Raw genomic sequence first — 27,392 nt, forward strand, 5'->3', positions numbered from 1 at the left:
AAGATTGTTTTTCTGCTCTTGTGTAAAAATATACCGTATTTTGAAAACGTTAAGATTATAATTGGGTGTGCTGTAATAAAAAAATAAGGTATATTAAAAAAGACTTAACTGACAATACATTACAAAAACAGAAATACAGACAACTATATTAAAAGGTGAAAGTATTTTATATGAATGTTTCTCATGATAATAAATGTCAGGTAAATAAATAACCAAATTTTATTCACATGTGAACTGATCCATTATTGTTATCCATTATGATATAAGAATTAGATTTATCTATCTATCTACCCTGGTCATATCCCTCGAGAGGGGTGAGCCACAGCAAGACAAACACATACAAAAACAAAGAAAATAAGAAAATAATAACAATTAAAAAAAAAACATTATTTATATATATATATATATATATATATATATATATAGAGAGATATATATACTGGTATATATAATCTCATCTTAGCTCATCAGCTGCACCGCTTATCCTCAGTAGGGTAGGGTGCTGGAGCCTATCCCAGCAATCATCGGGCAGTGGGCAGGGGACACCCTGAACTGGTTGCCAGCCAATCGCAGGGCACACAGGGACAGACAACTCCACCAATAACCAAAAAAATTGGCTCATTTTATTAAAATAAACGTCTTTTTTACCCTTTTTATATACATATACATGTATAAATAGCAGACTTTATACGTGTTTAACTATTTTATACATATGGGTTTTTCATCATTTTTTAATTGTATCTTATTTTGTTTTTGGTTGGTTGGTTGGTTGACCACAGGATCATATAGGGGCAAAATTTTCTGTGGTGTGTCTTGGGCAAATATAGCTTGGTGTCGCCCATCCCTCTCCAGGCCAACGCGTGTTTCCACCCAGTTTTCATTTCATTTTACTTTCTTATTTCATTTTAACCGTGTTGTATGTGTTTGTGTATCCTGGACTGTTTGGTAGTTGGAGTTGGGGGGTTATATCTAAAAAAAATTCCGCACATTCCGTTTTTTTAAACAGCACATTGTGTTGCAAATCGGAAAAGTGCTTTTTAAATACATTTAGATTTAATCTAGAACTATTATTTAATAACTCCTCATTTTAATACACACACTCCCTTCAAAAACATATTTGGTGGTGGGCTAAACAAATAACAATGTTCAACAAATAACAAACAGCATACAATACCTATGACAACAATAAATAAAATAAAAATAGCGAATAGCATATCAATGACGCGTGATGTCCCAATCAAATGAAATATACATGAGTGTCATTGTGTTTGGGCCACAGGGGAGGACTGTTGTCGTTTTCCTCTCGGGAGGGGTCGCATAGTGGTCGGGGGAGATAAACTGTAGAGAGGGAAACTGTGGGTTCTTGTGGTCACACATCAGATAAATAAATAAAAAGGAGTAGCATCAACGGTGACACATTATCTCCGTGCAGCAGCTCCCAAATTGGAGCACGCATGCGCAAATAACGAGATTCCACTTTGCTTATTTTTTTAGACGTAAACGTGCGTGCATGGAAGAGATTGCGATCAGTGTTTTATGGACTCTTTCTTTTTCCTTCGAGGATGTTTGCGGGGACGAGTCACGACGTTGTTCTTCCTGCACGAAACGAGTGAACTGTCACGACGTGCGTGGGTTCTGCCTCGTCCTGTCACGACCGTGAAAAGTCTTTTCACGACTGCCGTCATTATGCGTGACAGGATCCCCCAAAATCACCTTTTTTAACACCTAACCACATTTTCATTTTCTTTTAACTATATTTTGTGCCTATGTGCTACAAATTCAGATATTTACAATACTCTCTTTTTTTGCTAAATTATTGTTAGTTGGTCGTTTTATTTTGAAGGAAAGCAGATACGGTTAACGGAGTATTTAATGGTAACCGACAGCGTAAACGGAAAAGTCAGGGAAGGGTTTTTTTTTTAAATCTTGTGCGGTTTTAAAAATATTCATCCTTAAACAAGATAAAATATTGTACTTCCCTTCACTCCACTCCATCTAAAACAAGATAAAAACTGTATACCTTTTAAATACAATTATGACACAGATTAGTAATTGATCATATTAATTTACACAAATACTTCCAAAATAATAACACTGTTTGAAAAAGGTTATTAAAAATATTGTATTCTTTGCTCGTGTAGACAAAAATATAACCGACAAAAATGATTACCTTTGCTGTTTTAGTCAGATCAGGATAGAAAGAATTGTGACAACTTCCTGTTCGTTTGCAGTTTTATTTTGAAGGATTGCAGACACGGTTAGAGGCTTATTTAATTGTAACATAACTTGATTCAGGGGCAGCACGGCGGCACAGTGGATAGCGCGTGTGCGGCACCGTTCTGAGGTCGTGGAAACCTCCTGAGTGGGTTCAAATCCAGCTCCTGGCCTTACTGTGCGGAGTTTGTATGTTCTCCCCGTGCTTGCGTGGGTTTCCTACGGGCACTTCGGTTTCCTCCCACATTCCAAAAACATGCATTTCAGTTGAATTGGCCGGTCCAAATTGTCCCTAGGTGTGACCGAGCGAGTGAGTTGTCTGTCCCCGTGTGCCCTGCGATTGGCTGGCAACCAGTCCAGGGAGTCCCCTGCCCACTGCCCGATGATTGCTGGGATGGGCTCCAGCATCCCCGCGACCCTACTGAGGATAAGCAGTGTAGCTAATGAGATGAGATAACTTGATTCAGGGGCGGCACGGCAGGTGGGTGGTTTGCGCGCATCCCCATGGTGAAGAAGTTCAGGATTCAAGTCTAGCTACCGCAGCCTCCCCGTGTGGAGTTTGCATGTTCTCCCCGTGCCTGTGTGGGTCCCCGCTGGGCACTCCGATTTCCTCACACATTTAAAAAACATGTACCGGTATGTCAGGTTAATTAGTCGGTTCTAATTGTCCCTAGGCATGAATGAGCAAATGAACTGTCTGTCTCTGTGGTCCCAGCGACTGGCTGGTAACCAGTTCAGGGTGTCCCCTGCCCACTGGAATGGGCTCCAGCACCCCCACGACCCTAGATAATGGACGAATAACCTGGTACATAGAAATGCTATTTCACAAAATATAACCTTGAATTTTTACTATTACCTACTTTTACCGGAGTATTGATGAGAATAAAACTACAATCAACAAATTCAGGATTTTTAACATAATTTAAAATGCGTACCTGCAAAATGGTGCTCAGTTTTTTCTATGTTCTGAGTTCGATTACGGCTGCCTGGATTAACTTTTTTTCTGGAAAAGGGAAGCATCCGTCCACATTCAGGTTCATTCAATGACTCTTTCACTTTCATAGAATAATTATTGGTTGTACATTAATTTCCATTTTATTATTTGTAAAATGTGGATTTTATTGTGTTATATGGACAATTGATAAAGTAAGGCAGTTGCTAACAGAATAGCGAGCCGACACAAGATGGCGACATTTTAAAAATAAAAACAAATTCAGTAAATCAAAACACTAAAAGGTGCAGTATTCTTAGGACATGCAAAGCGCATTTTGGCATACTCTGGACATGCCAAAGCTGTTATAGTATTACAAATAAGTACAACAACTTATGTTGTAACCTATAAATGACTAAGTGTTTAGTGGCAGTGTGCTTGCCAAATAGTGTGCCAACGCAAAGCTTTAAAAAGTTTTTTTTTTTTTTAGAACAAAAATACATATTTTTTATTTTACTTTTAATCATTGTGAGACTGTCGTAGTATTAAATAAATCACTGTACGGCTGCGTTTAATTACAAATAAGTATCTTACAACTAGCTCAGTAAGATACAAACAAATGAGTGGAGCAGTTTGCTTGCCAAATCGTGAGCCAACACATCATGATGATCTTTCTAAGACATGGTTGTTGTTTTTAGGACAAGAAAACACACATTCTGACTAAATTTTGGACATTGTGAGGCTTTTATAGTATTAGAGATGATAAGTCTATTGATATTATGCAACTTTAAAGGGACAATATGTGTGTTTTAGTGCCTCCTAGTGGTCCAGTTGGCACCGTGTCGTCTGGTGCAAGCGAGGGGCAGTGACGGCACTACGGAAACTCCAGGTGGACAAACAGCACCATGCTTTCCTTAAATGTACCTGGCCATTGTTTTCAGCTTGTTATCAGATGTCCTCTCGAACAACTTCTAGCATTCCCTCAAGTGATGACGTAAGTCAGTTAGATCTTTTTAACAATGTGGTTGTCATTTTTTCATAGAAAGTGCGACTGATATACTTTTAGACTTATTGATAGATGAAATGAAATTAAATGATCTGCATTTATATAGCGCTTTTCAAGTCAATTACTTCCCAAAGCGCTTTACAATGTGCTCCACATTTCCCAATAGCAGCCTTGTATTGGAGCCATGTAAGACGCTAACCTGCTTATTGGAGGTATATTAGGGGTTCAGTGTCTTACCCAAGGACACTTCGACATGTAACACGGACGAGCCGGGATTCAAATTGGGATCCCTTGGTCCCAAGACGAGCGCTCTACCTCCTGAGCTATTGCCGCCCCCATAATTGAATTGATAGCGTAATGACTCTTTGCAAGACAATACTGTTGTGCCAAATTCCATACGACTCGTGCTAATGTTAGTAGCTACGTTCACATTTGTACATGCAACTTACAGTGAAGAAAATAATTATTTGAAGACCCTGCTATTTTATTATTTCTCCCACTCAGAAAGTCACCCAAAGTCACCCGAGTAATGTGAGATTTTGGGGAACAACCTCTTTCCCTCAGTCAGAGCATTGTAGATGAATTTCGTGGCTTGGTCTTCCAACACGACAAAGACCCGAAACACACATCCAGGAAAACCAACAAGTGGCTCCGTAAGAACCATATTAAGGTTCTAGTATGACCCAGCCAGTCTCCAGATATGAACCCAATCGCTAACCTTTGGAAGCTCAAACTCTGTGTTTCCCAGCAACAACCCAGAAACCTGACTGATCTAGAGAAGATCTTTGTGGAGGAGTGGGCCAAGATCCCTCCTGCAGTGTGTGCAAACCTGGTGAAAGACGACAGGAAACGTTTGACCTCTGTAATAGCAAACAAAGTCTACTGTACCAAATATTAACATTCATTTTCTCAGGTGTTCAAATACTTATTTGCAGCTATATCACACAAAAATTGTTAAAAAAATCATGTATTGTGATTTCTGGATTTTTCTTTTTAGTTTATCTCTCCTACAGAGGACATGCACCTACCATGAAAATTTCAGACCCTTTCATGATTTCTAAGTGGGAGAAATTGCAAAATACCAGAGTGTTCAAATACTTATTTTATTCACTCTAACTACGCTAAAGAAAAGAACGCACTAAATCATTTAGTGTAAACTTTTGGTGAAGAGGTAGAGCAAGACGAAGGGGGAGGTAGAGGGAGAGGACGTGATACTTGGCAACCGTGAACATGCCGCTGTAATGCCCCATTGCCCTCACTTGGCCCCGCCCATTTGGCGCCAGCTGCAGCTCGTTGCCTGATTGGCTTCCCTCCTATTTAAGCTTAGTGCCTTCACTCACCCCTTGTTAGTCCGTCAACGAACGTTTGTTTTGACTCTGTCCGGTATCCTGCTTGTGTATCCTGTCCGGTATCGATCCCGTATATATCTCGTCCTGTTTGATATCTGACTCCAGTCCACAGTGTCTGGTATCGATCCCGTCTGTCTTGTCCTGTCTGATATCCGACTCCAGGTTCCAGTATCGGGTATCGATCCTGTTTGATGTCTGACTCCAGTCTCCAGAGTCTGGTATTGATCCCGTCTGTCTCGTCCTGTCTGATATCTTGCTACAGTATCCGGTATTGATTCCGCCTGTCTCATCCTGTCCGATATCTTGCGCCTTTCTCCAGTTTCCGGTATCGGTATCCAGTATCCGGTATCCAGTCTGTCTCGTCCTGTTTGATATCCGTCTCCAGTATCCGGTATCGATCCCGTCTATCTCGTCCTGTTTGATATCTGACTCCAGTCCCCAGTGTCTGGTATCGATCCCGTCTGTCTCGTCCTGTCTGATATCTGACTACAGTTTCCAGTATCGGGTATCGATCTCGTCTATTTCGTCCTGTTTGATGTCTGACTCCAGTCTCCCAGTGTCTGGTATTAATCCCGTCTGTCTCGTCCTGTCTCATATCTTGCTACAGTATCCGGTATCGATTCCGCCTGTCTCATCCTGTCCGATATCTTGTGCCAGTCTCCAGTATCCGGTATCGGTATCCAGTATCTGGTATCCAGTCTGTCTCGTCCTGTCTGGTATCCGTCTCCAGTATCCTGTATTGATCCTGTCTGTCTCGTCCTGTCTCTTATCTGACTCCAGTCTCCAGTATCTGGTATTGATCCTGTCTGTCCGTCCTTTCGGGTATACATGTGGTCGTCCATTTGAGATTTTCTTCTTACTTTCAGATTGAAATTCGAAATCTAATACTGTGTGACTTCTCAACGCTTTGAGAGAGAACATAAATATTTCTTTGCTGTACTTTCAACTTGGGCGGACAAGAGTAACCTCTCCGTTGTCTTTGTCTTGCCATTGGTAGGATTTGGCCAAACGTAATGTGTCATATGTTACATACTGTATGTCAAAGTCGCACAAAGTCTCAGACCAATCACGAGCTTCGCGTAAAATTCAAGGCACATAGCATTTTTTTGTTGCTCTGGTCACCCGTAGAAGCATGACCTCAGACTAACATGGCGTCATCTTCCACATGGGATTCTAATTTTTAGAAGAAACTCCAATTTCTCGACCCATGATTTTTCATGAAAATTAACATTGGTATGATAGTTAATGTACAGTATATTTGCCTAGTATTCAAATCCATGTTTTTCTTTGCTGAGAGAATGTTTTTATTCGACCACTAGGAAGCGCTAAATGTTGTATCTGATATCAGTATCGATGACTACTCCAGAGGGGGTATCTGTGTCAGTATACGTCAGAAAAAGAAGGTTCTTCAAAATCCTGACTTTATGTCTTAAGTCTGTCAAAATGTACTCTTGTGAAAATGCCACTCTAAATGGTGCCAAAGTGCTATTTTTCTCCTAAATGAAGTGCTTTCTCCTAATTCAACATACAGTAGTTCCTTGGCATCAACATACCTCAAGATAACAGCAAACTTATACTTTTATCAGGTCGAAGGCCCGATTAATTGCCCACTATTTTATTTGCCTTTAGGATTAGAATTTCTGCAGAATTTCAGATCTCAGTAGTTCAAATTTTGTTAATATAGTATCTATTATTTCCCATGATAGAAGTCCAAGTACCGTTGTGTTGTATCTAAATGAAATGGAACAGGAGGAGGACCCTGACAGACGCTTAACGTTTACTCATAAGTTTATTGAGATATAGAGGAAAACAAACGTCAGGAATTCGTTGCTCGCTGGACGAGGGAAGAAAGCCGCTCACAAGATCCGAGCGTGATCGGAATGCGGAAGTGGATCTCCTAGAGCGGGAGATCGTAGCGTGGTCAAACGGGCAAAGCGTGTCGATAGCTGGAGCGGGAGATCAGAGCGTGGTCGGTGGTCAAAAACAGGTCATTAGCCGGAGTGGGAGATCAGAGCGTGGTCGGGGTAAAAAACGGATCGTTTGGCCGGAGCGGGAGATCAGAGCGTGGTCAAAAGGACAAAACGGGTCGATGCCGGAGACAAATGGGAACAGACGAGTGGTATACGGATGAAAACGGGACCGACGGGAGCCAGAGTCAAAGTGCTTGCCTTGCGTATGCAGAGGTTCGCCGACGGACTGACAGTGAGAGACTGGCGTACTGGGTATAATAGGAGGGGAATTAATCAGGCAACAAGCTGGCGCCAAACGAGCCGGCACAGGTGAGGGCAATGAGTAATCATGACAATCATTTACATTTGGTACGTTTGAAATCCAAATAAAAACATTTTCACTTTGAGATACACTTTTGTTTAAATATATTTATTTGGTTAAAAAAATACATCGGATGTGGAATATTTCGGACGACAAAAATTGATTTTAAGTTGGTTACAACGCAATGTTGACACACATAGCTCTTGCAAAGAAAGCTACCTGTTTTCATTACTTGTGATTTACTTATTAACATGCCTCAATTAACTTATTTGTAACTATTGTTGGTAGTTATCACCAACTTTAAGTAGATTAAATTGAACCATTCCCACCCTGCACTTTGACAACATACATTTCTCAAACAGTCAATTTTTAGAATAACAATTTAATTTAATTTATTGTCATGCTATAGTAGAAGGTTATGCCCTGATACCAGTGATTTGTTTATAGATTTTTGCATATTTTATGAAACATATGGGACATGTCTTTATATTACAGTCAACCCCCAGGATACGGTGTTCCCGCCTTACAATGTTTCCTCTTCCTATGCATCCACCCATTAACTCCACTGTACCAACTCAGGTAACGTCAAACCAAAGGTAAATAAAATGACACGTATATTTATAATGTTATGATATGCATGTATTTTACATATAAGTATTACATAATATATATTATAATGATATTTCAATTTATTACTAAGGGGAACCTGGGGGTTGGAATGTATTGGCTAATTACCATATTTAAGATTCCTTTGTTGCGTCACGGCGGATGAGTGGTGAGCGCGTCTGCGACACAGTTCTGCAGTCATGAGATCGAATCCAGCTACCAGCCCTCCTGTGAGGAGTTTGCATGTTCTCCCCGTGCTTGCACTCCAGTTTCCTCCCACATTCCAAAAACATGGATGTCAGGTTAATTGGCGGGTCCGAATTGTTCCTCGGGGTGTGAATGAGCGAGTGAGTTGTCTGTCTCTGTGTGCCTTGCGACTGGCTGGCAACAACCAGTTCAGGGTTTCCCCTGCCCACTGCCCGAAGACAGCTCGGATGGGCTCCAGCACATCCGCGACCCTACTGAGGATAAGCGGTGAAGATGATGGATGGATGGAAGATTCCCTTGTTATAAGGCAAATTTCACTTTGCCATCCTCACTTCAAATGTTGTATCCCGGGGGTCTATTGTATAACGAAAGCATGTTTCTCACAGTATTCTTGTTTTAAAATAGTTTGAAATTAAATCCTTAGCTGATCCAAAGAATCAACAGATAAATCAAATAATCGACTAATCATTCCATTTTGTGTCATCAGCGCCTTCTTCTATTTTCATCGTGGGCTACGTCTTGCCGGCAGAATCCTGAGAGAGGCGACGCTCTCTCGAGTCATGAGCCGGGTCACTTGATCCAGACTGAGCCCTGCCACAACTTCCCCGTTCACTTGCAGGATCTCGTCGCCTATGCCCAGCAGGCCCACATAGGGGACTTCGCCGGTCCCGTCGCCCACTTTCTCCACGTAGACACCTGGGGGAAACAAATCCAATTTTTTTTTTACATCTATTTTTAATATAAATTGTGTACTTTTACCTGTATCGGGTCTGCCTTTGCCCCTGGAGATGACAAATCCAAAGGGGCCATTTGGGGGTCTGATGAGCTCCAGAAGAAGAGAGCCGTCTGGAAAAGCTTGAGATACCCTGCCCGCAGGTCGCACCACCCTGGAGGTGATTATGTCTTCGGCGCTCAGGGTCCTGTGTAGGACCAGTTGGGGGCTGTCAGGACTGGGACAGAACAGGTAAAGTTTGCTTATTGTTTGTTTCAAAGAACACCCCAAAACAGAAAGTAATTATAATTCAATCTCATTTCTTATTATATAAATGTTAATTAAGTAATTTGACCTACCTCGGCGCCAGGCCGTAAGGTATCTGCACCTCCCCCAGGATGGTCGTGCGCTCAGTTCTCCTTTCTAAACTTTGCACCGAGGAGGCTTTACGTAGTTGGGCCAGCGGCAGCGCCTAGTGGCCAAAGCAGAGCATTACGATAATTTTGGTGATACTGGTTTAAATATTTTCTGTTTTAACAAATCATTGAATGCTATGGACTGGATGTCTAATGATGTTGTGTGATTTCCTAAAACTTTAAACTGCCAGTGTGTGATAATTCACCACTAGAGATCGTTGTAGCTCACAATGTAGCCGAAGTTTGTGCAATTGTAGAAGACATACTGTGAAAGTCCGAGCTATACCACTTGGCAAAGTTTGGGTGAATTTCAGCCAGCAACAGAACATGAAAGCCGATGTGAAATAAACAACAAAATACCGAGCGAGCTCGGAGAACCTGGCCGGGCAGATGAGAATAGACAATGCTGGAGTTGGTTAGAGCTTGTGGAAGGGGCTGGTTTTAATGGCTGCAATAGAAGCTACTAAATGTCCTAAATTGATTGAATTTGTCAAACGTCAAGACCCTGAATCAAGGAACTTGGCGACATCCGCTTGCATGATTAGCTATGAAAGGCGAGTGACACGGAGGGAGGAAGCAGTCGCAGCTAACAACTGGTTAATTTTTACGGTGAACAGGAGAAGCTACTAAAATGCATGACCAGTTGTGGAATGTGAAAGACACTGAAGGACGTAGCAAACTTTATTTACACACAGCCACGAGCCATAGCTTGGAGCAAAGTGGCTAACATGAGTGGCTAGAGAACAAAACAGTGGGAAAAACAGCACCAGATTCAGTAACACTGGAGGACTAAGCAGAGCTGCTGACAATATTAGCTACTGGTGAGCCATAATGGGCAGCCAAGTGACTAGAGAGGAAAACAATGGAAAAAATGAAGATGCCTGAATGACGGAACTTGGTGACTACTTGGCAACATGAAAGCTTGCATGCAACAACAAAAAACTGAGGGATCTGCATTCACTCAGAGCAGCTGAAAAGAGTGAATAGCTGTACTTTGTCAGAGCTGGTGTTGGTGGCCAACTTCAGTGGCTAGCAGGAAACACTACTAAAAAAGCCAGTGAAAGATTACATTAGTCAGCCGTCCGGACCCCGAATCATGGAATTCAGCTCTGGGTCGTGAGTGACACCGAAGGACAAAGTAGGATCCGCAAACAATGGCAGCTAGTGATGAACCATAACATGCAGCTAAATGGCAAATGTCAGTGAAGAGAGAAGGAAATAGTGGGGGGAGAACACCAGATGCCTGGATTGTGAGACTCGGTGACCATTCTACTGTGGAAGATGAGTGACACTGAAGGAGGAAGCCAGTTGTATTTTTGTGGAGCAGCTAACAATAGCGGCTAGTTGAGAGAGAAATCTGCAGCCAAGTGGCTAACATGAGCGGCTAGAGAAGAAAACAGTGAAAAAAGTGGAAGATTCCTGAATCGAACGACTCGGCCACCACCATCATATGAAGGGCTCAGCTATGAAAGGTGAGTGGCAGCTAGGTGCCAAAAGCACCATCTAGACAACCTAACTTGGGCATTATGGTCATTCGGGCTTCCGATGAGGTAGAATGGCGGCAAAACATTTAGCTAGTTCAAATTGTGTTAAATTTCTAAACCTATAAGTCATGTTTATGAGACAGTATACATGTTTTTCTTGTGGCTTAAAATATTTGTGTTTTATTTAAACTAATAAAGATATTTACTCCACTAGGGCTTGCTATAAAGTACACACAGGTCCTTTATTACATTGTTCTTTGGCTCACCGTGTGCAGGGCCTGGAGCGAAGGCGTTCTCTGAATTCGGATGGCAGGCTGAGGCCTCCGTGTAGGGCTTGGTGAGGCGGTGTTGGACCTGGAGGAGGAAGGCAGGCTGAGCTGCTCCATGCTGCTGGAGCGCCCTCCCTTCACCAGCCGGCCCACGCTGTTCAGACCGATGGAGGAAAAGAAGCGGCGCAAGAAGAGCTTCGGACGCCCGTCCACTTTCCTGTTCAAGCACACGCAAGTCTAATAGGATGGAAGAATACACTGAAAGTGTAGTCTATTTTCTTAAATTGTGTTTTATTTCGAAGGTTTTCTGCAATCCCTTTTAATTTCCGTTAGAGGACAGTGTTGCTTTGGCATTATCAAAAGTCCTGTTTCCAACCTGCTATTATGGTTGTCGTCCTCTGTGGAATTGCATGGGAAGTTTTACCAAATGCCATCACGTTTATTAGTAATTTCCAGACATGGGACCAAGTCACACATGTGCAAGTCTCAAGTAAGTCTCAAGTCTTCACCTTCAAGTCCCAAGTAAGTCCCAAGTATTTTTTTCTTGGGCAAGTCAAGTCACAAGTCAAGTCCCGAGTCTTAGATTGCCAAGTCCAAGTCAAGTCACAAGTCATAAAAACAGCGACTCGAGTCGACTCGAGTCCAAGTCACTAAGTCTCAAGTCCCCATGTCTGGTAATTTCTTTTGCTGTTTAATTAGTTTTGGGGTTAGAAAACTACTATGGGGGAAAAATCCTCCTCGTAGAATAATTTTATTACTTTAAGTATAATTTCTTTTATATTAGAATATTTGTAAACTTGTTTTAATAGTTGAATACTACTTAAAATGACAGATAGGTTAATCTTTTTGCTATTTGTTTGTTTAAAACTAAAAGTTTTTTTTTATCTTAAGTTCAAAAATTAATATAGAAACAAATCCTACTGCTAAATGATTTGGCTTCTTCTAAGTATTATTTTTTTTGTTTGACAATGTTTTTTACTTGCTTTTATAGTAAAAATATGGCATGAAATATGTTTAGTCTACTAAAAACACAATTAAAAGGAATAAGATTTATTGATGGCAAAGTCAATCTTTTTGCTATTTGTGTTTTGGAAAATTAAAATCTCTTTTATTTCAAAGTCCAAAATCAATAGGAACAAGCCTATCGACAGATAATTGCTCTTATTATGATTAATTTTCTTATTTTACAAGGTTTTTAAAAACACTATTTTATGTAATTAAAAGGAGCAAACATGACTGTCATGGCATATAATTTTGCTTTTATGATTTTTGTTTTTCTAATCTTAGTTTTATTTGAAAGATTGAAATATTTTTTTCCTGGCAAGTTATTTCGATAATCATTTTTAACAGCAGTAAGTTTTTTTTTTTAGTACTGTCAAATATCAGAATCTTTATTTTTTTTAATTATTTTACAATAGTTTGCAAGATGAGCAAAATAAAAATTATATATATATATATATATATATATATATATATATATATATATATATATATATATATATACATATATATATAAAATCTTGTTATAATCAGCAAAATAAGTTGTCATGTTTTTATGTTTTTACTTATTTCGTTAGTAAAAAAAAGGGGGGGGTCCTTAATATTACTTAACACCACTTAACATTACTTAATATTTATGTCAATTGTTGTTCTTTCTTTACTTTTTTGTTGGGGGACTAGTTTGTTCATTCAGATAATTTTAACAACTATTTTTAAATAGCGTTTTTCTTTAAAGCAGACATAATATGATATGGCAAAGGGGAGTTTTTCTTAAAATTAAGTTTTCACTTTTATAATGAGAAAAATCAATTACTGTTTACATAATCTTGTAAAACAGAAAATGCTCATAATATTTTATTTATGTTCAGTTAAAACAGGGAAAACCCCTTGATATAATATCTTATTAATAAACTTTGTTTTTATTTATTTTCTATTTATGCCCATTTAAAATTCACAATTTAATGTTAAAAAAGTTAACATTACAGTAGTAGTTAAAAATAGGGTAATTAACAGCAATTATAAGCAATAAATTTTTGTATATGTATTGTGGACTGGTTCTTAAAATAGTCCCCCAGTGAAGGGTCCTAGTGATTTTCTAGGAAATTTGATTTGTAACATGAAAAATCATTGACATGATCAGTGTCTTTACACACATGATCAGCTCATGGAAGATTATTTTTGAAATCTGCCTACAATGTATATATGTTAATCATTCAGTGTCCTAATACTAGGCAAATGCTTTAGTGCATAATAGAGCCTATTTTAACTCTACTTGTAATTCTTACAACCTGATCGTAATAACATGATAACCTGTTTTTATAGAAACACATATCAAACTGGTAACTCTTCGTGGTAAATAGCTAAGCGCAAAAGTAGCTTAAAACTTCAAAAAGTTTGGCGAGCCCTGATGTAAAGGGGCATTGTATTGTCGGCCCACCTGGACCCGTCCGGGTTGTCCTCACAAACGGCTTCGGATTTCAGATACTCGGATCGAAGCAGTTCCGCTCTTAGATCCTCGGCCCTGGTCAAAACCAGGCTCCGCACGGCCGGGTGGAACTCCGACCCAGCGGCTGGTTCTGTAGTCACTGAAGAAAAAGAAAAATACAATCTAAAAAAAGAATGCAAGCAAACACCTAATTAATTACTTTATTGCTGATTTATAAGACACAATCAGATACTGTAGAACCCCTAGTTATGGCGTCCCTAGCTTAGATAGAGACAGAGATGCTAGAGGGAGAAGCAAACCATAATAACAATGGAAAAAAGTTTGCAATTATCAAAGAAGGTACACGGATCCTCGTCAAGGAATATGGCCATAACCAATGAACGATAGGGACACAAATCCCCCAAGAGATCAATTTTAATTTAAGTGTTTGATAAATGTATTATTGTTGTTTTGTACAGTAGTAATCAGCATTGGCATGTTTTGATTTCCGCCGTCTCCTCCTGCCTGTGCATCCACCCGCTGAGTACCAGCACAAGTCATGTCACACCAAAGGTATAAAAATATATATTTGACATATATATTTGTATACACGGATATAACATATAAGTAGTACTTACTTTATACTATTTTGTTAACAATGTTTAATATGTTTATCTAACTTCATTGTTTTACCCGCGGTCCCGGGGGTTCGGCACACATTCGCTAATTAGTATAGGTTTTTATACCTCGCCATATGGAAATTTGACTTACAATCCCCCCCTCGGAATGGATTGATTTTATATCCTGGGGATCTACTGTATTTTGTAAAACTGTAGTAATCTCTACAAAATATGAGCTGAGTAAAGCAAATCAATGATGAAAATTGACATAAATCCTAGTCGTCCACGGAACTAAATGTCTTATTGTCCCTGCGTCATTTCTAAAGGTCTCTGATTCAGGGATGCGATGTGGAATAAAAATATTGCATTAAAGTAATCATGTTTTCGTCAATGTCACTTTCAATATGCCGCAATGTCAGTGTATAGATTTCCAGTTGATCTCAAGCACAGGGTGTCATGTGAAGCCTAAATCAATGCCACAGACAAATTCTTCTTTTCTAGCTTACCGAGCAGGCAGGAATATGTAAAGGAGGAAGAAAAATAGTGAAATAACGAGTAAAATTATTGCGGACCGGTTGTTAAAATAGCGGACCGGTGATAGTTCATTGTGATTTTCCAGGAAATGTGTCTCTTAACTGGCATGACAAATCATTGATATGGTCTTTAAATTCTGTGACCTCTCGTTTATCGCGGTCATTGCGGACCAAAGCCCCCTCGCGTTTTACAAATATCCGTGAAGTTTTAACATGCGCTCCGCAGTACTCTGCTTTTAGCAGTAGTCGACTGGGGATAATGGCCACACTGATGCTGTTCCATTTAGGCGAAAAGAGCAGAAAAAAAGCCGCCACACTTGACACAAATATGCTCTCCCAAAACCCGCTTGCATCAATATGCAATCAGAGATAATGGATTTGCTGCCAAAACAGTGCAGTTCATTTTAGGTAAGCCATGATGGCACACTTCAGCATCCCGAAACAAAAAAAAGTGCTTGACTGGACATTGCTCCTAGAAATAATTGACTGGGGAAAATAGATCACGGCCACAACCGTGCATTTCATTTTAGACGGGCCAGAACGACATGTTCCCTGACAAAATGCTTCCTGCCGCTCCCGGCTTGCAGCAATATGCGATTGAGGATAATAGATCGTGGCCGTATGATTGCAGTTTACTTTTTGAACACCAAAAAAACGCCAACAGGCTCGACAAATATGCGCTCTGTTGGCCCTGCTCAAAGCTGTATGTGTTCAGGGATAATGGATCACATAATACTTTTAACCCATGATTTACTTAGGCTGTGAAGCGTGGAGTAGCCAAGGATTACAGTAAATAATCAATTTTTCCAAAATTATTTTTAAATGAACCTTTGATTTATATAAAGTATATGCAAATCACTCAGTGCCCTTATACAAGGCAGGTGTTTTATTGGTTGAGTGAGCCTATTTTAACCTTACTTAAAATCATTATAACATGGTAAAAAGTCAAGTCATGTTTATTTGTATAGCCCTTAATCACAAAAGGCTGCACAGATCAAAGAATATTGCAAACTATTATAACAGACTATTATGATACCATTCCCTCATCCGAAATGAGGGCAAATAATACACATAGTATCAACATGAAACCTAGGTTATTCATATGCTATAGAGTAGAAGTGTGTTTTAAGCTTAGATTTAAACATTTTCACTGAGGTTGCAGATCGAATCTCAGGGGGAAGAGAATTCCACAGCACCGGGGCCCGGATGGAGAACGCTCTCGAACCTGCGGATCTCTTCAACCAGTAACATAGTATGAAACATAATAATAATAATATGAGTTATTTCAGAAATGCATAACAAACTGGTAGATGTTTGCGCTAATCAGTAACAAAATAAGTACGTCTAGCAATAAAGTCTAGCTTTACAAATGTTAGGTGACACCTCATGTTGAGGAATTAAACGGTACCATAAGTGATTCATTAAGTTTCATATTATCTCACAAAGAATCATCCCTAAAATTCCACCAAAAACCTGTAAGTGTTTCTTTATGTTCTTTAAATGTGTAGTCCACTAGTTAGCATTTATGAGCACTCACCTGCTGCATCCAAAGTGGCATCCCAGACATCAGCAGCTGGCATGTCTGGGCTCGGACGAGCAGGGGAGTACCTCAATGTGGAGGGCCTGATGCATGCCCCCGGGTTGATAATAGCAGGGGTTCCTTGCGCCAAAGACTCACTTCTCGCCTCTGGACAATCCGGCGGGATCAAATGCTGAGTCCCGACTTCCTGATTGGACGCCGTCTGAAACTGTACGCATGACTGAACAGCGGCAGATCGGTTCCTCGAGCTGGACTTGAGCGCTGATTTGATGGGCAGGATGGGTGCTTCCCTCAATCTTCCAGAGGTGCTCATTAAGTGGGGTTCAAGCGTCACGGGGCTGTCCTGTGCGAAGGAAACAGCTCTGCTCAAGTTGACTCTGTTCCTGGGGTTGGAATTCCGCCTCTGAGCCCAGGATGGACCGTAGGGACTGTTGCCGGACTCCAGTCTACTTTCTCCTTTCCTACTTCTTCGCCTAAGCTTCCCGAAACCAGACGATTTCCAGCCGGTGCTTCGTTCTTTGTTTTCTCCGAGAACAAAAGCACCCGCAAATGTGACTGTTAAAGGGGCTTTGGGACGGGTACTGACTTCGGATTTGTTCGGGGGCACCCAACAAGGGACAGGTCTTCCTCTGGTATCCTCTGTTTCTCCACTTTGCTGTAACTCAATGATCTGTGGTTCCGTTAGTTTGGTAACCGGCTGAGGTTCCCTCACCACAGAACCGCAAGCCTCACATTTCTTTACCAAGACTATGATCTCTCTGATCACAGTCTCAGGATTGGCACCCATCTCTTGCTTTGGAGGAGGAGGCATCGAAACGCTCCTGTGGTTCCGACTCCTTTCAGATCCGCTGCTGCTGGAATCAGTATTGCTGTCCCGATTTTTGAACCGAGGCATGGTCGGCCTCCCACGCTGTCGCACCCGGTCCAGGTACCGGGACTCCGCCTCCCTCTCGGACTCGTCCTCGAAACGCACCCGAGTGGGAGAGCAGCCATATCGCCGGGATCGAGCCACTTGGTCGCTGGGGGAGGTGACTCCTTGATCGGGGACAAGGAGGGGACCAGATGCACTTTGAGCAACAAGATCTTCTTTATCTTGAATGTTCTTCTCCTCTGATGCTGGATTTTGAGCCTCAATTTGCTGCTTCCTGTAAACATGAATGGATCATCACAGTTCTGATATCAGTTTCCAAGAAATAGCGGGAACTTACATGGGTAACCGTTGATCAGAATGGGAGCGTCTGCTTGGACGGTCACCCTTGACGTGATTGGAACGTGCCTTGAGCCGGGCCCGCTCTAGGAGACGCTTGGCTTGCTCATGTCTTGGGCTCAGGGGAAGTTCATCGTTGATCAACAGGAGTGATCTGAACGGTAGACGGGGTATGTATAGGGGAAGAACGAGATGTTTGTCGAGAAGAAATTAGGGGGGTGCAACAAGTATGCTTTGGATGTAAGAAACTGTGAATGAAGTAATTGAGTCTTAAATGTGTCATGTTCTGTGCTTTCTGTACGATCATGTTCTTTGTTTTTTGGGTATTATTGTTTCTCTATTGTGGGCAGCACAGTGGCGCAGTGGTTAACATGTGTTTGGCACAGTTTGGAGGTCATGAGATCGAACATTCCTGTGTGGAGTTGGCATGTTCTCCCTGTGCTTGCGTGATTTCCTCCGGGCACTCCGGTTTCCTCCCACATTTCCAAAAACATGCAAGTCAGGTTAATTGGTCGGACCAATTTGTCCCTAGGTGTGAACGAGCGAGTGAGTTGTCTGTCCCTGTGTGCCCTGCGACTGGCTGGCAACCGCTTCAGGGTGTCACCTGCCCACTGCCCAAGGATAGCTGGGATGGGCTCCAGCATCCCCGCTACCCTACTGAGGATAAGCGGTACAGATAATAAATGAATGAATAGTTCTCTATTGTTTCCTTTCAAGTCTTTCCTGATTGCTGATCACCATCATGCTTTCAGCCTGATAAATTTTGTATTTTCTGGTCACGCCCCTATAGCACTCCCGTTATCGTTTTATCAATAGGTGGGTGCATGACCTGCGTAATCTTATTGTCATGTTTTGTTCAGTTAGCGCCAGTTAGTGACCCAACTTATTCTGCGTTGCTTCTCAGATGAGGGGATGGTTTAATTGAAACCTGTGCAGTTCTTTGAGACTTCTTAATAATAATAATAATAATTTCCTTTGTATTGTCATTCTTTGTAAGAACAAAATGTCGATGTTATCAGGGTTGGGTAGGGTTACTTTAACTTGATTACTTTCAATTACTTTTGTATTACTCCAATACCAAATATGCTAATAAAAAACAAAAGAAACTAAATATGAATAAAATTATGACTCACAACACGTGGTAAGCTTTCTCTCCTAGCTTTGATCTCTTTGATCTCTGGCAAAACTAACATAAAATGCGACAGAAACAAAATGAAAATAAATCCAAACAGCTTGCCAACATTATTTTTGCCGTTCCATGTATTCCGTTACTCCCCAAGCCTGCACATAATTTAGTAATTTTATTCATATTTAGTTTATTTTTTCTTTTATTAGCATATTTGGTATTTGAGTAATCCAAAAGTAATTGAAAGTAATCAAGTTAAAGTAACCCTACCCAACCCTGCTTGTTATTAAGGGCAATACAAATAAATGTGAATTGACTTGACTGCTTTTTCATTTTCGTTCGGTAAGTTAATGTTCCAACATATTCTGCATCGTCTTGCTTTCTTTTTCAGCCAAAGGGCCATGATAGCGAAAATATTTTCATTTTTATTTTATTTTTTTAGAGAAGCACACCGTATATTTTAGGACAAAATTTAACAAAAGCGCCAAACCGGCTCTCCAGATCAAAGCTAATTCTTTACTGTGTGAGGTTTGATAATTTGATAAAATTTATGAAAGAATAATAATACTGGAGCCTGTGTCCGATATCAATACAAATTAAACTATTTAACGGTTTTCTCATTCCCATAGTTACTTAAAGTGTTCAGGCTCATTTTGACGATAATTTTTGTCCAATTAATAGTTTTAAAACAAGGTGCGAGCAAAGTTATTTTGTAAAAATGTCACAAAATACTGCAAAAGAGACGTATTTACCTTTACTGACACCGCTAGGCAACGGGGAGTGAGGGGTGTGCTTAAAAATACCCTAACAAATTGAAATACCTAATACCTGAGAAAAGCACGAAGAAGACAGCTAAGGGTATGTTAGGATACTAAGTAACGGAACACAAACAAGGAAAAAAGACAATGCAGGATATAATGGAACACTAACTCTGACTGAAGCCGCCAGTGTGTGAAACATATCCCCTCGGGGCTTTCCTGGTTTATGGGGCTTCATTGTGCCATCACTATTTAGGGTTAGTTAGTTAGTTGTCTATCTTTCATATTTTTTAGTTTGTGTCCTAACATATACTGAGTTGTCTTTATTTCTGTTTTCCTTTACTTAGGGCAGTGCTTCTCAATTATTTTTGCAGATCTACTTAACAATGAATCAAACTTTCAGAAGCCAACTTACACAATCATAGCGAGGCCGGGGCGTGGGCAGAGATCGGGCCGAGCTACACGTCATCTCGCCGTCCCCCCTCCTGGTGGCGCCGACTAAGCCGCTCGGTATTGTGCTTCATCGTCTGTACCCGTCTTTAAGCCGCGACCCAGTGATAAAGATAGCATGATACGCTCGCCGTGTGGATTATCCTTGTCATGTACAAACTGCCATTCGTCGGCCAATGCGCGGAGAGGGGGCGGACATACTGTTTTTCACTAGATTAAGATTTGCAGTGTCATGTTTTCATTCCGACATTGACAAACACGGACGGTTTTGGTTGACCATCTGTTCTAGGCTAAGGGTTTTAATCGTGATTATAGTAATACCTGCTTTAATAACGATAATGGCTGCAGGTATAACAAAATCTTTCTTGATATTGCATTGAGTAATTGTGATTGAAATAATTCAACTATTTTGCCTCTGACATTTTGGTTTTTCAATTAATACCAGATTTCTTCCCCCAAATGTTTCACTGCAAATCCTACACTATACTCGTACTTGAAAATACCCTGAAAATTTTAAATATTCATTTAATACCTGCTCCTATTATAGATACATGCACAGGGTTGGACATCTTCTTTAATGATAAAAATGTAGTGCTGTCAAAAGTTTGAGCTTTTAAGTTTAATATCAAAAGTAAAACAAGCATTAGAGTTCTAACCCAAAAGTTAAGGCATCTTGCATGCATCTTATATGCCTTAACTGAAGAGTTGATTCAGTTTCAAAGCTTTAACTCAAGATTTAAACAGCATTAAAATTTACGCACACAAAGTAACATGCCATGTGCTTTAACTCGGTAGTTAAAGCTGCATTAAATGTTTAATACATGGGTTAACACATCTTGAATACTTTAGTTAACCTTGATTTTTAGTCAAAGCAGCTTTAAGCATCAGACTTCTAACTCAATAATTAAAACATCTGTAATACTTTTACCTATGGGTTTTCAGTTTTAATTTAAGAGTTAAGGCTTTAGATTTTTAACTTGAGAGTTAAAGAAGCATTAACAGAAAAACACAAAAACATCTTGTATGTCATAACTGAAAAGTTCAATCATGTTCATGATTTAAATGCAAGCGTTAACAAGTCTTGATATCTTTAACCCAGAAGTTAAAGCAGCATTAAAGCTTTAAATTAGGAGTAAACATGTTTTGAATGCCTTAACTCAAGAGTTAAAGCACGTTTACAGCGTTAGTCTTGTAGCTCAAAAATTAAAACAGCCTTTACATTTAGCTTTTGTGTTATAAGCTTAAGAGTTAAGGCTTTAAAGCTTTTTTTTTTTAGATTTAAAGAAGCATTAGTTATAACACAAGAGCATATTTTATGCTTTAACCAAAGAGTATAATCAGCTTTAAACTTTAACCTCAGGGGTTGAAGGGGAATTTAAATTAAAACACAAGAGTAAGCACGTCTCGAGTGCTTTAACTCAGAAGTTAAAACCATTACAGCTTTAACACAGGCGTGTCTTTAATGCTTTGACTCGAGAGTTAAAGCAGTTTTAAATCTTTATACTTCTTACTCAAGCGTTCTGAAATGTTTAAACTTATGCGTACTATGCTTTAAATTAAGAATCAAAGCTTTAACTTTGACAACACTTTTTTTAATGTCTGTTATAAACAATACCGGTTTTGGTAACTTTGTACAATGAAATTTATCTGCTAACCATGAAAAAATGTCAGTTAACCTGACTGTACCATAGCAATTAGCTTTTACCTAGCTAACCTTTAGCCATTTAGCATTGATGCCACGTATACAACAATTCAGGTATGATGGTGCTATTTCACAATTACTTTACGACTAATATTAACTGATTCTGTTCTCTACATGCATGGCTTTGGGATATCTTTTTCATAAAACACACATTTTCTTCAGGCTCTACTTTAACAATTTGCAACACCAGCTATTAGATTCCAATCATTCAATATGTTATATAGAAAAGTAATACCTATAGACAATCGTACAACAGTGCACAGTAAGTAATGTAATTATAGTTCTACTCAACCAAAGCAACCTAACACCTGTCGATGGCAGTCATTAGCTGACTAAACCCCCTTATTCCAACTAATGGGCAGTGGATACTAATATTGTAAGTCTTAAGTATGACTCAGTCGAGGCTCGAATTAGAGACCTCCCAGTCCTGGAGCAAGCTTCCTACCCCAGGGCCGCTGAGCTCGTCAAATAAATATCTACATAAAGTACCAATACCTAAAAATTCTACTCACGTACAATAAAAGAGTTTATACTACTTCCGATGGGAACAGAAAAAAAGTGGGAATGCCAAGAAAATCACATTTGATAGTAATGTCAAGCGTGACTCATCCCTATGAAAGAAAAAAAAATCGTACTTAGAATAAAACTAACATGAAGATAATCTGAAATGAAAAGAGGATGTAAATACCCAACACAAGTCATGCCACATTTCTTTCAAGCATGAAAATCAGCGACCAGATGCTTACTTCACGTAGGGCTCGAGTTGCTGAAGAATAGAAGAGTCCTGCAAAGTGCCGGGGGTTCCTTTATCTGTCCCACAAAAGACAAAGAGTAATTAGGAGATATACATTTGTATTTTGGGAACATTTGAGCTCATAGTTTGAATCAGATTCTGTTTAAAGACTAAATGTTTTAAAACTTCCTCTTGTATCACCTAAAAGAATCAAGGTTAAGAATTGCAACTAAATCAAATCAAAACAACTTGATAAAGTCCGCTAACAAGTATCTTAAATGTGACACAATGTGTTACTTTCCTGTACTAGACAAACACAAAGTGTGGTTTACATTTTATTCATGTTTTGTACTGCTTCAGCAAATCATTTTTTCCATACATTTCGCATGTGCCCCTATGAGAGACCTCTACAGCCGTAATTAGACAAATGTTATATTTGACTGTTGTAGTTTCCTCATTTCTACCCTTTTATTTATCATAGGTATGGTTGTGCATAGGTAAGATAATGCCACTTGATAAGAATGACAAGGTTGCCCATTGCCCTCACTTGGACCCGCCAGTTTGGCGCCAGCTGCGGCTCGTTGCCTGATTGTCTTCCCTCCTATTTAACCTCAGTGCTCTCATTCACTACTTGTCAGTCCGTCAACGAACCTTTGCACTTGCAAGACTTGTGTTTTGAGTCTGTCCGATACCTTGCTCCCGTCTCCAGTATCCGGTATCGAGCCTGTCTGTCTCCTCCTCTCCGATATCTTGCTCCAGTCTCCAGTATCCAATATCAATCTCGTCTGTCTCCTCCTGCCCGGTATCTTGCTCCAGTCTCCAATATCTGATATCGATCCCGCCTGTCTCGTCCTGTCCGGTATCTTGCTCCAGTATCCGGTATTGATCCCGTCTGTCTCCTCCTGTCAGATATCTTGCTCCAGTATCCAATATCGATCCCACCTGTCTCCTCCTGCCTGTCCGATATCTTGCTCCAGTATCCGATATCGATCTCGTCTGTCTCCTCCTGCCCGGTATCTGGCTCCAGTCTCCAATATCCGATATCGACCCCATCTGTCTCATCCTGTCCGGTATCTTGCTCCAGCCTCCAGTGTCCTGCATCGATCCCATCTGTTCTGTCCAGCCTCGATCTCGTCTGCCTATGACTTCTCTGTCTCACTTCTTCTGCCCAGCCATCGTCGCATGACTGCCCCATTTCCGTGAAATAAAGCTTGTGTGAAAACGTTACGCGTCTGGGTCCTCCGTCTGTGTGGCTTCTGACAGTTCACACCCATAATCATATGTACTTTCTGCAATTTCTATGGTAGTTTTATTGTGCTCATGACAATTCATTGTTACTGACAAAGTAAATATTGATCGATTTATAAAGTCAGTTCATAGTCTCTCCAATGCTACTTTTTGGTGATATGTTTACCAAAGCTGTATAATGTTATTGTTCAAAAATAGAGACACAATTAAAAATAATTACATTTTGCATTATTGGCTGTATTCAATGAAGAGATAATCATAGCCAAATGTGGGCAGTGAAAATATTTGCATATTAGAGGGGTAGCAGTAGGAAAAAGGTTATTGTGCAACTGATTCTTACAGAGCCATGGATCCTGACTCTATGAAAACCAGGAAAAAAATCAAACAAAAAACTCTGGCTGAATCAACTATTGTACATTACGTTTTATATTGATAAAACGAAAGAAAAATCCCTTTTTCACATTACTTTAATGGCTTTGTTCAGTCATGACTCATTTTACTTTATAAATAGATATGGAAATATAAATACACAGGCAGCCTCTTCCCCCTCTCAGCTCCCGGATTCTAAGAATAGCAACATCCCCCATCCCTCACATCTGTTCATCTGCTCAACAGGAAGCAGGGCCAGGTTACATAGCACACTTTCATGTTATGTGCAGCCGATGACAACTTCTGGAAGCATTTAATGCAATTATTTGGAACTATTTTGTTTTCATGTTTGCTTTAATGTTGCAGTACATTGTATTTGATGTAAAAATACGTTTTTATGGCTTAAAGGGACAGTGTAAATTATTTATCACCTACAAGTGGTAAAAAAAAAATCTTGATTAAAGTCTCCGTAGTTGTAGGTTTTCTTTATGGGTTTTTTAGCTCATGTTTTCAAGTGCACGACAAAACACAGCTATATTTGGTGGTCAAATTATACACACGGTGCTTTCGGGTATTACCAAATTGAAAAGGCTCCTACTGATTTTTATGTAGGCCCAAGAGGAACCAAAAAAGTTAAAAATGAAATAAAAATTTTGAAATAGAAAATATTTTTTTCTAAATAACAGGCAATTGTGTAATATGGCGGTTTATTTTTAAATAGGGTGCTATAATTGTCAAATAATGATAAAATCAAATGATACGTGCTGTACCTCAAAATAAAAAATCATTCCAAAATTTAAATTGATAAATTTTACAATTTTTTAAATCAAATAATACGCACTGTCTCCCTTGAATTAAATTAATGATGAAACACATAATTTTTATAACATTTTAAATGAATAGATTCTAATATAATAAATGTTAGGGTCTGGCATACATCCCACCACCAGAGGGTCCTAACTGGCGTTTTGAACTTGACCAAGTGTGTCCAATCGTCTCATACCACTGCCCATTAACACTTTAAAGGGACATTTTTGTTCAGGAAATGCGGGCAGGCCTTTTAGAGTTCTCCTTTCAGTTGCCTTGTGTTATTGTTGTCTCAACGCGAGGTTTGTTTTCAGGTTTCTTTGTTGCTTTAATCCTCGCATTTTCCGTTTCCAGTTTCTGGTGTTTTTTCTACTTTGTTTGATGTTTTTTTTTTCGTTTTTTATTTGAATTTTTTCAGTCGTTTAGTACCCACTTGTTTGTTTGGTACTTTGGTCCTGATTTTGTCAATAAATACTGTCCTCTGTTTGAGAACTTCTGCCTGCGGTTCCTGACTCCCCCACATGGGTTCATTATCACTACCATCAAATCCATCCATCCATTATCTGCACCGCTTATCAGTAGGGTCGTGGGGGTGCTGGGAGCCCATCCCAGCTATCTTTGGGCAGTGGGCACAGGACAGACATCCCATTCGGTACAATTCTGACCTGTCAATTAACCTGACATGCATGTTTTTGGAATGTTGGAGGACCGGATTGCTCGGGAACTGGAGTGCGAGAACGGGGAGAACATGCAAACTACGCGCAGGAACGCTGGTAGCAAAATTTGATCCCATGACCTCAGAACTGTGCCAAGGACGCGCTAATCACTCGGCCGCCATTGTAATAACATTGTCATAAAATTGTGCTTAGTTATTTTAGAAATGCATATCAAATTGGTAGCTGTCTACGCTAATCAGTAAGAAAAAGAGTGTCTCTCCGCTTAAAAAATTTAATTTTTTTCTTTTCAGTTCAGTTCTCAAACTGTAAGCGAGAGGGACCGATCACCTACCTTGATCACCAGTAGCATCTCTGCAGTTTTCCTGACTTTCTTTGGACATCGCATCAGCTCCATCATTCTTGGATGTGACCTGGATGTCATCCACAAGATCTCCCTGGCTTTCCGTTTTTTCCCCTCGAGTGTAATCCTTACAGGCGATGCTATGGGGGTCCACGCCGTTCAGAAGCAACGTCTCCGGCCGGGCCACCCTCCAGAAACCTTTCGGGGGCGCCCAGTGTCTGATAGCAGGAGGTGTTTTCGAGATAGAGGAGGAGAGCACAGGTGGCGGAGAAGGTCCGATTGTTCTTGCAGGAGAGCCTTCTGGAGTTTTTTGCAGGGGTTTCTCTTCTTCACCTTCTTGGAGCTGCTGTGTGTACACTGGTGGGTTGTGGACCTCTAGACTGACTCTCACCTCCTCCTTCTCCCCTTCATCACTGCTGCTAAGCGCATGGCATGATTTGGCGATGCTTTGCAGGAAAACCGAGCCCGGGGGTGCGTCTGCGCCCGTTTGAATTTCCCCCGCCGCTTTCTCGTCCTCCATTGGCTACTCATCAACAACGAAGCCCACCGACGGACAGGTTCCTCGCCGCCAGCTGACGATATGAAATGTGGATCCGCTCACATCTCTTCATCCGCTGATTACTTTGCAGGATAATCCTCTCGGAATGAGAATAAACAAGTGCTGCATGCAACTGAGCCTCTTCTGCAACGTGCAATCGCAACAACAGCAGAAGAACGTTTTGTTTAATCAATAAAAGAGGAAATTACCGTAATATTGTTCTAGAAGCGAACTAAGATATCAGCCCATCGTCATAAAAGCACCCACCCCCGTTCCACGTGCATCCAGGTCGGTTGTTTTGACGTGATCTGCACGGAATAATCCCACTCAAAATATTTCGCCCTTGCAGCTTTCCCGAGTGGAGCTCCTCGTTGCGTAACGCCCGATCCTACATTGATATGTCAATGAGGAGGATTAAAGCACAAGAATGAGTGTAGAGTGCGCAGTTATGTCATTTAAATGGATTTGCAAAATAAAACAATACGATAATTCGAGTGTCTGTGTATGTGTATTATTTGTCATTCAGGAGAAGAAAGTAGAAATGCTGCAACAAAGAAAAAGAAAAAAAACCTCATATAATATTTATGTCAAGCATGACTCATAAGGAAACAAATCTGCCGAGCATCAACACGAGTCATGCTAACATGTTTAAGCACAATAATCATCACGATAAGTAGGATTCGAGATGCTGAAGAATGATGGAGAGGGTCGCGAGGTGGATATCCTGGATACGTCCCACAAATAGTCTTTATTATTCATTAGAAATAAGAAATATACCGCCATTTGTGCTTTGTATTTCCTTGCAATTGGAGCTCATAATTGTAATTAATACGTAGTCCGTTTAATGCCAAAAT

At 40.3% G+C, this 27,392-nt stretch overlaps 1 protein-coding gene across 1 annotated transcript; it reads right to left on the reverse strand.

Moving 5' to 3' along the window:
* Positions 1-7,236: 7,236 nt before the first annotated feature.
* Positions 7,237-26,912, reverse strand: LOC148376327 (uncharacterized). The gene is made up of 9 exons (XM_088346272.1): positions 25,992-26,912; positions 22,573-22,636; positions 17,792-17,944; positions 16,581-17,728; positions 13,903-14,050; positions 11,463-11,682; positions 9,656-9,768; positions 9,344-9,534; positions 7,237-9,280 (listed from the first exon to the last, which is right to left on the reverse strand). The coding sequence occupies exons 1-9, from the start codon at positions 26,518-26,520 to the stop codon at positions 9,087-9,089; spliced, it is 2,760 nt and encodes a 919-aa protein (XP_088202398.1). The 5' UTR covers positions 26,521-26,912; the 3' UTR covers positions 7,237-9,086.
* Positions 26,913-27,392: the final 480 nt, after the last annotated feature.

Source organism: Urocampus carinirostris, chromosome 1 (genome assembly GCF_059441175.1).
Source record: "Urocampus carinirostris isolate Australia breed hairy pipefish chromosome 1, RoL_Ucar_1.0, whole genome shotgun sequence".
In the NCBI taxonomy this organism is placed as follows: domain Eukaryota; kingdom Metazoa; phylum Chordata; class Actinopteri; order Syngnathiformes; family Syngnathidae; genus Urocampus; species Urocampus carinirostris.